Here is a 14,587-nt window from a genome sequence, read left to right as displayed (position 1 = left end):
TTCAAAAGATGAAATATACAGAAATAAGTAGATGGGAAGTACACTGAGCAATGTCAGAGCCCTGTTTTCTGCTGCATTGGATAAAACATATTAAGCTTTTTATATGAGTCATCATAAAAAGCTATGATGCTTGACACCAACTTTTTATGGCCATGGTAAATTTTACCAGGTCTTTTCTATAAAAATAACACTATTACCAAACAATAAAGCAAGCCATTTCAAGACTGAATAGCCTATGATTGTTGAATTCAACAAGGAAAATAAATATTACTGCCTAACATACAAGGTTATGGCTGTATGAAAAAACCTTTGACTTTTTCACTTTTTCATACACCTCACTAATTAAAGGGAATCTGTCAGCAGGTTTTTGCTACCGCATCTTAGAGTAGCATTTTGTAGGCAAAGAGGCCTATGATGTATCCCTTAGATTAGTGTGTGCAGCCGTTCTGACACAATGAAAGATTTTTGATTTTGCATGTAGCAGTGCTGGGAGAGCTGTCCCCACCCACACCAGGATTTCAGTATACATTTCCATAGACACAAGCTGCTAATCACAGAAGGGGGTGAAGTCGGAGTACAACTCATGTGCACTGAGACCCACCAATGATAAAGATAAGAGGCTTAAACTATCATTGCAGGTAAAAAAAAGACTGTGAGATAACAGATGCAGGGTTGAATTCTCTGTTATAACTCTTACAGAATGCTGTCTTCAGATTACATAGCAGAAACATGCTGACAGAGTCCCTTTAAGTGCACATGGCATCACATTTTGAAGATATTGTCATTAGAATATTGCGCTAGTTTATGTCATGCATATCATCTATATAATTGTACTATGCATTCCTCACCTTCATGGCTATATATCAAAGAGCTCGTTATTCTACATCTTATTACCTCAGAGCCTCTCAGCATGACATCAGCTGTCTTATCCAAGTCCATGTTATCAGAAGGAAGTCCTGATTCATTACCGTAGATAATATACACACAGCCAACTTGAACATTGCCCATAGTGCCGTACCCGGGGGCTCCTACTACTAAGTCCTCCCAGCCATCATTGTTAAGGTCACCCGTGATGACTGACCTGTGAAAATATTACTTTGTCAGTCTTTTCCATATACGTATTTTTTAATCCAGACTGATATCCAGAAAGAAGTAAATTATTAGAAGAGTAGTATTTTCTGTCATAGAGAACAGGATGGCAATTATTGTGAGAGTAGGGACAGGTAAGTACTCATGGTGCATTGTATAGCACAATTGAGGATTCCTCACTTTTGTAAGGTCCTCAGAAAATAATTAGATGAGGTAGTAAGGTGGCCATGGTTGAGTTTATGGGAGCCGTAGAGCATTCCTCACAGTATTTTATACACTTACCATCCCAGCCTGGAATACGGAGAGTTCACAAAGTAGGTGGCTGAAGGTGTATAGATGTGGTTGGAGTATTGGAATGTAAACAGGTTTTTCATATTTACAGTTTGGGTGGCACTGGATAGCAACTGCATTGATCTCTGCAATGGTGACATGATAATACATATTAATGCACATTATTTCGGTTTTTTTTCTAGCTATAAATCCTCTTTCATTTGAGCGTATTACACAGCACAACAAATAAAATTGTCATCTACTAGGCAAAAACCACTAAATCGAATTCCAAATTCAAATCAGAATTATTGTAGCACGTTACGAAATATTGTTATGTATAAGTTTGCTTAAATGAATGAAGCACTTGGAAAGCATTGAATAATTTTGTACAGAACGAGTTTTACTTCAACAATTACCTGATCAGAAAAGTTTCTGCAGTTAACAGTATACGAAAATGTAATGTAATAAAAAAAAATTCAAAAAGTCTCATATTCCAGTTTAAAGTCTAAAGGGTGCTTTACACGCTGCAACATCGCTAGCGATCTCGTTAGCGATGTGACACGCCAAATCGCACATATGACCGGCGCTATAAAAATGACCTATGTGCGATCTGGCGTGTCACATCGCTAATGAGATCGTTAAGGATGTCGCAGTATGTAAAGCAGGCTTAACTTGAGCAAGGCTCAGTACTGTTAAAAGGGATTTAGGCATCTGCTGTCGCGCTTGTGAGTGGTCATATTTGCCCATTGCAAAAACTCGCAGAAGTCCCCCATCAAATAAAGTCTCTGCATGCATAAATTAAAATCTAGACGTGTCAGGCACATTTGGAGTTCATATTTGGAATCAGAGCGTTCAAATTTAGTAGAAATTACATTTTTCTCTCAGTAGCAAAATCATTGTTGCACAGTGTTATTATACAGCCAAAATCCGAATCGGCAGGATGGGCATATAATAAAACATGATGGGACGTATGTCATCAATATTCCATCATTATTTCATTAGTATTCTATCAGCGTTTGAATGCAAATACACCATGTTCCAAATTATTATGCAAATGATATTTTTCTCTGATTTTCATAAATGGTCGGTGCAAATGACAGTCTAATAAAAGTCATCACCCGTTAGAGTATACATCGAATTTTATTGAAGAAACCTCCCAATGATAACAGTATAATCTTCAAAATAAAAAAAACCCTCAAAATGCACTGTTCCAACTTATTAGACGCAGTAGAGTTTCTAAAAATTTTATATGTTTTAAAGAACTGAAAATGCTCATTTGTGGAATTAGGAGGTCACATTCACTGAAATAAAAATCTATTTAAATCCAAAACATCCTAACAGGCCAGGTTACATGTTAACATAGGAACCCTTCTTTGATATCACCTTCACAATTCTTGCATCCATTGAACTTGTGAGTTTTTGAAGAGTTTCTGCTTGAATTTCTTTTCATGATGTCAGAATAGCCTCCCAGAGCTGCTGTTTTCATGTGAACTGCCTCCCACCCTCATAGATCTTTTGCTTGATGATACTCCAAAGGTTCTCTATAGGGTTGAGGTCAGGGGAAGATGGTGGCCACACCATGAATTTATCTCCTTGTATGCCTATAGCAGCCAATGACACAGAGGTATTCTTTGCAGCATGAGATGGTGCATTGTTATGCATTAAAATGATTTTGCTCCTGAAGGCACGTTTCTGCTTTTTGTACCATGGAAGAAAGTTGTGAGTCAGAAACTCTATATAGTTTGCAGAGGTCATTTTCACACCTTCAGGAACCCTAAAGGGTTCCACCAGATGTCTCCCAATGATTCGGGCCCAAAAAATGACTCCTCCACCACCTTGCTGACGTCACAGCCTTGTTGGGACATGGTGGCCATCCACCAACCATCCACTACTCCATCCATCTGGACCATCCAGGGTTGCTCGACACTCATCAGTAAACAAAACTGTTTGAAAATTAGTCTTCATGTATGTCTGGGCCCACTGCAACCATTTCTGCTTGTGAGCACTGGTTAGGGGTGGCCGGATAGTAGGTTTATGCACCACAGCAAGCCTTTGAAGGATCCTACACCTTGAGTTTCGAGGGACTCCAGAGGGACCAGCAGCTTCAAATATCTGTTTGCTGGTTTGCAATAGCTTTTTAGCAGCTGCTCTCTTAATCCAATGGACTTGCCTGGCAGAAACCTTCCTCATTCTGCCTTTATCAGCACGAACACGTGTGTGCTCTGAATCAGCCACAAATCTCTTCACAGTACGATGATCACGCATATGTTTTAGTGAAATATCTAATGTTTTCATCCCTTGCCCAAGGCATTGCACTATTTGATGCTTTAAGGCAACAGAGAGATCCTTTTTCTTTCCCCTGTTACTTGAAAACTGTGGCCTGCTTAATATTGTGGAACATCCAGTATGTGATAAAAATTACTCCCATCACGTAATTCAACCTGCAGATCACGTGTCAGGATGGCATGTAGTTTAAAGAAAATCTGTTTGAGACCTCTGCTTCAACTGTCAGATGACCAGGATTGTAAACTAAATAGATGGAGATGGAGAATGGTTGTGTCATGAAAATAAATAAATCTTCTCTTCAGCTGAGTGTGCACAAAGGACTGAGGCTGAAGTACACAATCCTTTGTGCTAATGTCACACTAGGTACAAAGAAGTACTAAGAGCATGGCGAAAGGGAACTGAAACCCTGTGTCTAGGGAGAGGGAAGATGGTGACCTCTAACCGAACCTACTGCTGGTCTCTTGGGTCCCTCACCACCCTAGATAGGTTCTGCACCTATACGCTGAGCCGGACAACTGTCCCTAGGTATCTCTAGTGCTAGGCCCTAAATAGTGAACGGATGGGATGAGCTCTTCATCAACCCCAATAAACAACTATAGAAGACGCAAAGAGGACATACAGGGGGGAAAAGCATAGACTATTTATCATTAGATGACTCAGGTAGAGGTTTAGCAGAGCTTTCAACAACAATACTACATAGGAGTGCAAACCACTTGGTTGCAACTTCGGCTTGAAATAACTGAAAATATCACCAGCACAGTCCAAAGGAAGGAAGGGGTATTTAACACCAAGGGAAACTGACAATCAACAGCTGGGTGGAAGTCGAGCTCCTGCTGGGTCTTTAATGGAGGCACATAAATCCAGACACTGTGACCTTCGTTTGCCAGAAACCACATGACTGTCTGTCACGTGTGACAGCTAATTCAGCCAAAGAGAAGATTTATATCTCCTTATATTGCAGCCCTTCTCTGGCAGCTCCAGTAGGTTTTTGTTTTTACAATCCTGCTACTTTCAGTTGAGAAACAGGTCTCAGAAGTTGTGTTACTTCAGATATCAGCAATCTATGCTGACATGTGACTAGGTTGGGCTGCTGTTTGAATTACATGATGAGGGCCATTTTACCACATTGTTGGAGAACACATTTGAAGTATAATAATTTAACATTATATGAAATATCATTATAGATGAACAAATCACTTCACAGTACCATTGGTCAGCGGCCACCTCATTATTCCATGGCCACTGGACGGTGGCCCTGAGAAACCGCCTCCTACCTGCCAGTATTCCCAGTGCCTCTTCTGATTTTAATTCATTTGTCTTCTTTTGGTGAACATGAAAGATATGTACAATGATTGTATATAATATGTATATTATGATACTATGTTACGTTTTCCACACATTGTAAACATTTTTTTTCATTATGTTTGTACTGTACATATCTTTGTTTTATGACGAAGGCCCAAGGTTAGGGCCGAAACGTTAGATTTTTGCACTAATAGATTTGACCTTTGCACCAATAGAGACAAGCAGATTGAATTCCACGTTTTTCTTTTGTCTTGTTTTTAAACGTTTGTGTGCCCGAGTTATTTTTTGCAATATTGTTGATTTTCCTCGGTGGCACCAGACTTTATTCTTGAATAATGTCTTCTGATTTACAGGCCCTGCAGAACGTCATGCTTGCATCACGCCACAATGATGACATCACTTCTGGCCTATAAATCAAAACAGACACCAGGAATTCCAGAAGGTAGGAGGCAATTCACGTGATAAGAAAGTTCATTAGAGATGAGCAAAACTATTTGCAGCACTCTAGGCCATTGGCAGGTCACGATTCCATAGTCACTGTATGAGAGCCCTGGAAAACTGCTTCCTACCTGCCAGTATTGCCTTTTTTGATTTTTAGACCTGGAATAGTGACATAGCCGTTTTACCAGCTGACCCAGGGTCCTGCAAATTTATTTGCTCCTCTCTATAGATCAGGAAACTTAAAATGCAAGGTTTTACAATACACAATGCCAACTAAAATGACAATTTTACAAATTTTGGATATCAAGACTTGAATAAAAATGTCCTGTTGTGTCTTACGGTCTTATAAACCCCTTCCATTGTGACAGACGAAAAGCAAACTTTGTTAGATGACAGATAAGAGGTATAATGACTTAATGATCAGTGTACCACCCCTGTGGAAGCAGCCAAGCTGCTCAGATCCGGGTTCACTGTGGCTCGAGGGTCTCCGGACCCGGGGGTCGTGCGGCCACTCAAATGAAAAAGGGGGTATTTACATTGGAGTTATAGTTTGTGACGCCACCCGTGGTGTGTGGTAATTAGAAGTACCACTGCTGTTGTAGGGAGTACCTGGGGATGATGGAACGGGGCAGCAAGGTGTTGGAACCCTCCACGGGTAGGTGATGCCCCGGGACTCGGTGAAGGGGAGAAGTGCCGTGGGTATGAAGGGGTCACTCTCGTACTCACTCAGTTCATAAGCAGACACCAACAACTGGGTAAACCAAGGCTCTGGGTACCGCTGCCGCTGAGGGGAGCTCGTCCGGGTCCCGTCCCCAAGTGGTTCTGCCTGGTGGTCCGTGACCTGCCTCCTGGCACTTAGTTTAGACTTCAACTTGATGGCCCAGTAGCTTGGAACTAGCCGGGCCCCGCTCCCTACTATGGCTAAGTAAGGGAGCTTGCTCTCAGGGCTCACGCTTGGGATTTTCTGGACCGTTTTTGGTTGGAAAGTCCTATCCCCCTCGTTGCGCTAGTGCCCCGATTCTGAAGCGGGTGGGAAAGGATTGTGAAGGCTCCATTCTTCTCAGGTGAATTGTCGGGTTGCCTGAAGCTACTCCCTGAACTAGGGTTCGTGTACCCTGTCGTGCCTTCGGTCCCAGATCGGTGATAGGGCCAGGCTGCCGGTCGTCCTCCTCGATGGGTCTGAGCACCTTGCCATGATCCCCTGCGACCGGGGGTCCAACTCCTCTAGGCCCAGACCACCGTCTGCAACCTAGGCAGTTACTTCGAGAGTCCCCACTCCTGACTTCCTCTGAGCTCCTCTCAGCTCAAGGGCTACTCTCCAACCTCCTTCTCCACTCACTGACTCTACTCAACTCACTACACACCTCACCTCATCTCCCCTCCCTGACCCCCCCCAGGTGGGCGACTCTATTCCTCTCAAGCCGTCCACTGGTGTGTCAGGTGGGTGTGGTGCAGGGTGTCTCTAGGATTTTGATTTGCTGTTGGAGGCAACACCACTTAAGTAGGGACCCATAACCAAGAGGGAGGCGGAATACTGAATGGAAGGGCAGCTTGTGCAGTACCCTGTGATGACCTAATAGTCCAGGGGCGTCACAATCAGCCTAGCAGTTTATTTATCCTATTACTATGGACGTACATGGGTCTAGTTAAGAGCTGTGAAGGCGTTGAACATAAAATGAGAGGACATTTTTATAGACCGAAATTCCTTGAGCAGTTTTCTCCAAAATTTTGGCATAACACTTCAAGAAATATACATTTTTGACAAATTTGGAGTTGCACAAAAATGTATCACTTTATAGTGTGCCGCTCCCGCGTTAGCAGCCGGGCTACTCAGATCCGGATCCGTGGTGGCTCGAGGGATCTCCGGACCCGGGGGTCGGGGTCGTGCGGCCACTCGGAATAAAAAGGGGATATTTACACGGGGGAGTATGTTTGAAGTTCGTGATGCCACCCGTGGTGTGTGGTAAGGTGGAGTACCACGGCTGCAGTTGCGAGTACCCAGTGACGGTGGTGTGTGCAGCCAGATGTTTAACCCCTCCACGGGTAGGGAGAATGCCCCGGGACCCGATGAGGGCGACGGGGAGGTGCTGTTGGGACGGTAGGGGGGCGCTTGTGTACTCACTCAGTCCAATAACGCTAACACCGACAACTGTAGTAAACCAAATTTCTTGACCTCACTGCCGCTTGAAGGGAGCACGCCTGGATCCCGTGCCCGTTGGTGTTGCCTGTTAGTCTGTGACCTTTGCCTTGGCACGTCTTCCTATATTTGGTTCCTACAGTTTGAAACTGGTCAGGTCCCACTCACCAGTATGGCTAACTGGGTGAGCTTGCTCTCAGGGTTCTTGCTTGGGATTTTCTGGACCATGTGAGTGGAAAGTCCTATCCCCCTCATTGTGCTAGTACCCCGATTTTGGAGCGGGTGGAGAGCGGATCTTGATAGCTCCGTTCTCATCGGGTGAATTGTCAGGTTGCCTGAAGCAACTCCCTGACCTAGGGTCCACGTACCCCGTCGTGTCCTGGTCCCAGCTCAGTGATGGTACAAGGCCGCCGACTGTCCTCCTCAACAGTGCCGTTCCCCTTGTCACGATCCCCTGCGACCGGGGGGGTGCAGCTCCTACAAGGCCCAGACCACCGTTTCTCACCTAGTTACTTCCAAGGAGCCCGGCTCCTGACCTCCTCTCTCCTTCCCTTCCAACACTACACTGGCCTCCTCCTGACACTCCTGACCCCCACTTACCAACCCTCAAGTGGGCGACCCTATTCCACTCAGGCCGTCCACTAGTGTGTCTGGCGGGTGTGGTGCAGATTGTTCCTAGAATTTTGATTAACTGGTTTTGGCAACACCAAAAGTCGGGAACCCATAACCAAGGAGGAGGTCGATATTGCACAGAAGGGGCAGATTGCACAATACCCTGTGACGACCTGATAGGCCAGGGCGTCACAGATGCACTGTGTGAACATAGCCTAATTGGAAGTGCTAATGTTTAGAGTAACTGGATTTAGATAAGAAGCCTGAGCTGCGGGATCCTAGGAGACACAGTCAGTTCTCTATGCAGCGATGCAGCTGCATTTCCACTGTAACTGAGGCTTCAAGGGGAAATCATGTAAAAAAAAAAAAAAAAAAAAAAAAAAGGATTTAAATGTTGAAATACCCCCAAAGGTTTTTTGAGGGTCACAATGTGTGAAATAAATGCAAAGATAATAAATAGTAGGTAAAAACATTTTAAAAAGCAGTTGTCAATTCAAATTGCTGTTACTTTCCTTGGCCCTGTCGAGAAAAAAAACACATGTCCCATATATAAGAATTATTGTCACAGAAAGAGAAACAAATGTTATGTATTAAGTGGTCCTTTGTGAAATGTGAAAATCATACACGCATTTCCTTATTTTCACATCGCTATCACCCAATATTTGAAAAAAAAATAAAAAATAGATAAAAAAGAGATTGAAAATAAAATAAATTGAAGCCCAATATATCTAAAAAAAAAAAAAGAAGCAAATTTGAGAAAAAAATGTTACAGCTCTTTAAACATGAATGAAAAAATGTGAATATCTGCCTGGTAAAGAATGGGAGTAAATAGTCTGGTCTTGAACTGGTTAAGAGTGCTTCGAGTTACATGTACAATTTAATAAGTTAATGCACTTAATTAAAACCTATATGATATATAGGAATGAGGTTTCTATGAGTAAGCACCATGTCATAGCAGCGCAATAACTAGAGGTATACTATAAAACATGGTTAGTCTATACAGCTGGAAAGAGAGGAAAAAGAACTCCATACCTCTGCCCATTCATTTAATTGATAATAGACTCCAGATTCTGTAAAGGTTATATCAGTCCCCATTGACTTCATAGATGATGATGAATTAAAGTCTCTGTAGGATTCATTGTTCTGTAGTCGTATCTGTCCTGGACTATAAAGTAGTAATCTAAGTGTTACTACAAGAATAAAAACATATTGGTCAATAGGCATCAAGAGTACTTTACTGAAGCCACCAGGGTGAATTCACAAAGCGTTTGCAGTGTATTTTTCACTCATGCACCAGGAAAGATCCCGGAACATACACTAAAAGCATATTCATAGGGCCAAATTGACAGAAAATATCTGAAAGTCTGTTTTAGCATTCATTCTGGTGGACCTGTCATACATGTGCAATTTGGCTAGTCTTATTTTGACCCCTTCCACCCTCTACTATCTGATGTCATGGTTTTGTCTCTAGGCATTGATTCTTCCCACCTGTATCATCCCTGGTTTATTTATCCTCTTTCTTCCTGTCTATGCTTCTGATATTCTGATCTGTGATCCTGATGGTATCTATTTCATGGGCAGTATACCCTCAGCAAAGATCAATTCCTTTTTATCTATGTCTCTCACAGTAGTACACACCATAGAATCATAGAACGGTAGAGTTGGAAGGGACCTCAAGGGCCATCAGGTCCAACCACCTGCGAGTGCAGGTTTTCCTAAATCATCCTAGCTATATGTTTATCCAGTTTCCGCTTGAAGATTTCCATTGAGGAAGAGATCACCACTTCCCGTGGCAGCCTGTTCCACTCCCTGACTGCCCTCACTGTCAGAAAGGTTTCCCTAATGTCTAATCTGAATCTCCTTCCTTTAAGTTTCATCTCATTGCTTCTTGTACTTCCTTGTGCTAATGAGAATAGGGTAGTGACCTCTGCATTGTGACTACCTTTCAGATATTTGTGGACCGCTATTAAGTCTCCTCTCAGCCTTCTCTTTTTCAAACTAACCATCCCTAGTTCTTTTAGCCGTTTTTCATATGACATTGGTTTGCAGACCTTCTACCATCTTGGTTGCTCTTCTCTGGACTTGCTCCAATATATTGATGTCTTTCTTGAATTTTGGCGCCCAGAACTGTATACAGTATTCCAGGTATGATCTAACCAGGGCAGAGTATAGGGGAAAAATTACCTCTCTTGATCTAGGTTCAATGCTTGTCTTGATACAACCCAGAATTTTGTTGGCCTTTTTAGCTGCAGCTACGCATTGTTGGCTCATGTTGAATCTGGGATCCACTATTATGCCCAAGTGCCTTTCCCCAGTGCTATCACCTAGTTCTATTCCTCCCATACTATATATTCTTATTACATTTCTTTTATATGTAAGACTTTGCATTTGTCCCTGTTAAAAACCATTCTGTTCTCCTCAGCCCATTGTTCGAGTGTGTCTAGATCCTTTTGAATACGCTCTCTTTCCTCTCTAGTGTTGCCTACTCCTCCTAACTTATCCAATATAAATGAGATCCAAAGAGAAAATATAGTAAGGGCTTCTGGCTTCATTAAAAGTGCAAACAATTGCAAAATATATATATATTGTCAGCTCTTGGTGTCATTGTTGTCCCTGCTATTTTCAAAAGCAGGTGTAGCCACCAGAGCAGTGTGCAAGAAACTGCACAGAATGTATTCCTTTATTATTTAAATGGATTTTATATTAAATAGATGTGTAAATGCACTTACATAAAGTTTCCTACTTACAGATTATATTCTCTCTTCTGCACATTGCACTGAATGAAGAGTGGATTCTCAGGCATGTAGCAGCCACTAAACGAAATGTAGAAAACTGAGGCTACATTGTTATAAGACATGTATAATTAAGAGAATATTTCAGCCATGAACAATTATCGCATATTCATAAAATATGTGCCACATGTTAGATCAAAAGGGGTCCTGGTATGTAACTATAGGGGGTGCAGGGTTTGCAGTTATGACTGAGCCATGGAGCACAGTAGGACCCAAATGGTCTCTGGCCAGAGTGAGAAGGCCAGTTCTTTTAGACAACCATGATAGTTGGGGGCCCTGTTGGAGATTTTTTTTATTGGGGCACATGAACTTCATGTTTCTCCACTAGCTTGGACCCCCACAATCTCTTAAGCGTTGGCAATATCCCTACACAGTATTACATGAGCTGTAGGGAGGAGGAGGCAGAGAATCTTCAATGCTGCTGTAAGGAACTTCTTGGGATTTAGGAAAACAACCAAATCACACGGAGTAGGAATGTCAGGTGACACCACTGATTCAATGTCTATCACCTATGTCATGGACAGGTGATAAATGTTCATGGTTGCAATAGCCTTTTAAGATTTAATTTCAACCTGAAATTACCATGAAATCTAGAAATGTATAACATACCTTGTACCATTATCTAAAAGGAAGCTCATTACATGAAATATGTTGGTTGACCAAGCAGCCATGTCATCCACACCACCAAGAAAATATTCATGGAATCTCTCCACCAGGAAAGGCGATTTTTTAGCATATGTCGAGTAAAGCTGATGAACCATAAAAACAGTTCAAATATGGACCAACTATTTTTCATTTTTCATATATTTAATTTGCGTTAATGTATGTACCTTGGAAACAGCCAAATATTCCCCATAACTAAAAAAGAAAATAAACAAAAACAATTAAAAATTATCATTGCTTAATAAATCTGACTCTGAAACTATAATATTTTATACTCACAGTTCAAGATAAAGTATGTATGTGCACTCAGTGATGACGTCCTCTGTTATAACCGTCTTGTTGTAAAGCTCCTGATATATGTGAAAAAGGTCCTTTACTGGTATATACCTTAGAGAAGAAGAAGAAAACATGGTGAGCCATGTTTATGTGTTTCCCATTATTATGCATTGTTATACTGAAAAAAAAAATTTCATCACATTTTCAGATACATAAATAATTGTGACTGGCCATAGGTTAGTAATAAATGGAGCTCTAATAACTAATATACAACGCAAAATCTCCTGTTTACCAGTTCATAGAGATGGGCTCCATAACGATGTCAGGGACGGACATTAAAGGGGTACTACTTGGACAACCCCATCTCAATCAGCATGTTTGCCCCCAGTAAAATAACAACACTTATACTCACATCCGCTGCTGGCGCTGTTCCAGCGGTGTTGGCACTCTCTTTCCCAAAGCGCACTAGAGATTGTTATATCGCACAAGCCCTGCAGCCAATCAAGTGCCGGCTTCACTCTTACCGCCTTCGAACGTATCAGACATCAAGGGGAAGTGAGCGGCCAACTGCAGCTCTGACTTTCTTTTGATGTCTGATTAGTCCAAAGGGGGGAGAGTGAAGCAGGCAATGATTGGTTGCAGGGCTCGCATGACATCACAATCTCATGCGAGCTTCGGGAGAGAGAGTACCAACATCGCTGGAACGGCGCCATTGTCGGAGGTGAATGCATTATTTTAATGGTGCAAACATAGTGATTGAGTCAGGGTAGTCCAAGGCGTAGACACCCAATTTAAGAAGGTTGGCAGGTCACAAAATATTGATAGGTTATTAATATGAGATCAGTGGAGGGAAGGTCGCAACCTGGCACACCCACTGATCTGCTGTTATTTGCTCCGCCAAACACTTTGAAGAGCCCTGCAAAACTGAACTCCTTTCAATGTGCAGCGGCCACTGCTGGGTTCTGTAGCACAATTCCTATTCAAATACCACCAGATCAAAAAGCAACTGATTGGTTAGGATGCCGGTGGGCATTGGACTGTCACCAATGTCATATTGATGACCTATAATAGGGATAGGTCATCAGTTTGGTGTGACGAGATAACTCTTTTTAGCCTAAAAGCTATGATATCTCTATTTGTTGTGAAGTTGAATGCAATCTATAGTTCTTTATAAGCAGCAATAGGGAGAAAACCTCCTACGTCTTTTACAGGTACCCACAGGCTCGGACTGGCCCACCGGAAAATCAGTGAATCCTCCAGTGGACCCCAACTTCAACAGATGCTGCATGCCACATTTAAGCGCCAACCCTCCCCGTCCATGAAACGAAAAGAAAAAAAGCTGGGTAGACTGTATCTTCCTTACTGTTCAACCCCTGCATTGCCTGCTATATACCTCGCTTACAAAGAGGTGGGGATCACAGGGTCAGCCGCTGAATACTTATGACCATGTGATATTTCAGTTTTTCTTGTTTAATAAATTTGCAAAAATGTCTACATTTCTGGGTTTTTTTCTGACAAGATAGGGTGTAGAGTGTACATTAATGAGAAAAAAAATGAACTTTTTTGAATTCATCAAATGGCTGCAGTGAAACAAAATAGTAAAAATTTAAAGAGGTCTGAGTACTTTCCATACCCACTTATATGCATGTAATGTGTTCCATCCTTTCTGGGCAAGTCAGTGAAGTCATACATAGTGCATATAATATATATAATGTTGCTTACCATTTTTTCTGCAAGTAATCAAAATCAACTTCATATTGACTAATCACATCTCCACCTGCAAATTAGAAGAAAAAGTAGAGAAGTATAGAAAAACTTAATACACTAATAATAATAATAATAATAATATTTCATCTCAATATAAAAAAGAATAAGGTTAATAATTGTGCAAATTTGACCAATGGCTTTACTGTACACATAAATTACACTATATCTACCAAATGACTTCAAAAAGAATTAGGCATATGCAAATTTAGATAAAATGAAATGAGGCATTTTTGTGTTGTTTTCAGGTCATTCTGTAAGTATGTGCACAGGCTATTGAGTTCCCCCTGAAGACACCAATCATATTAAGGCCCAGTAACACACAGTGTCATGTTTTATGCCTTCTATGTTGTCTGGTTTTTAATTTGTGTTCAATCCTCCTTTAGGCTTCAGTCCCTGTTAGACAGGTATGACAGGCTTAACAGAAGGGCGAGTCCGTGGGGGGAGGAGTGATAGCAATGAGTAATGGTGAGTTCTTGTTTTAGCAGGGATTTGGGGAATAGATGGTGAGACAGAAAGAAGTAAGTACACCTGTAGAGAAAGCAGAACAACCTTAGGTATGTGTGTGAGAAGAACAGAGGAGCAAACCTCGGCAGGGAATGTACTGTGGTGGCAGTTTCTCTGAAGCAGTGGGAAATAGTCAATTTCTCTGAAGCAGTGGGAAATACTCTAGGACCAGATTAGCTGTAATGCAGCCATAAGCTGGGTTTACACACTGCAACATCTCAAACGACATCGCTGTAACGTCACCGGTTTTGTGACGCAATAGCGATGTTGTTTGCGATGTTGCAGTGTGTGAATCCTATCAGCGACCTGGCCCCTGCTGTGAAGTTGCTGGAAGTTGCTGATCACTACACGTCGTTCAGGACCATTCCTAGGTCCTTTGTTTCCAGCTGTGCAGCATGAAGTTTCAGTGTGTGAATCCTTTTCAGCGACTTTGTTAGCAACTTCC

The 14,587-nt window shown here is 42.0% G+C and overlaps 1 protein-coding gene across 1 annotated transcript in view; it reads right to left on the bottom strand.

The window, feature by feature from the left end:
- The window catches only part of GPLD1 (glycosylphosphatidylinositol specific phospholipase D1), an 89,794-nt gene that overhangs the window by 35,029 nt on the left and 40,178 nt on the right, over window positions 1-14,587 (bottom strand). The window contains exons 7-14 of the mRNA XM_075316432.1: window positions 13,594-13,648; window positions 11,875-11,982; window positions 11,763-11,790; window positions 11,542-11,681; window positions 10,888-10,953; window positions 9,173-9,305; window positions 1,372-1,505; window positions 895-1,081 (exon numbers count right to left, since the gene is read on the bottom strand). Coding sequence (XP_075172547.1) covers window positions 895-1,081; window positions 1,372-1,505; window positions 9,173-9,305; window positions 10,888-10,953; window positions 11,542-11,681; window positions 11,763-11,790; window positions 11,875-11,982; window positions 13,594-13,648 — 851 coding nt within the window. The remainder of the gene's footprint in view (window positions 1-894; window positions 1,082-1,371; window positions 1,506-9,172; window positions 9,306-10,887; window positions 10,954-11,541; window positions 11,682-11,762; window positions 11,791-11,874; window positions 11,983-13,593; window positions 13,649-14,587) is intronic.

This window comes from Anomaloglossus baeobatrachus, chromosome 6, assembly GCF_048569485.1.
Source record: "Anomaloglossus baeobatrachus isolate aAnoBae1 chromosome 6, aAnoBae1.hap1, whole genome shotgun sequence".
Lineage (NCBI taxonomy): Eukaryota > Metazoa > Chordata > Amphibia > Anura > Aromobatidae > Anomaloglossus > Anomaloglossus baeobatrachus.
The sequence above is the reverse complement of the archived record's forward strand: the minus strand, read 5'-3'. Positions and strand labels throughout refer to the sequence as shown.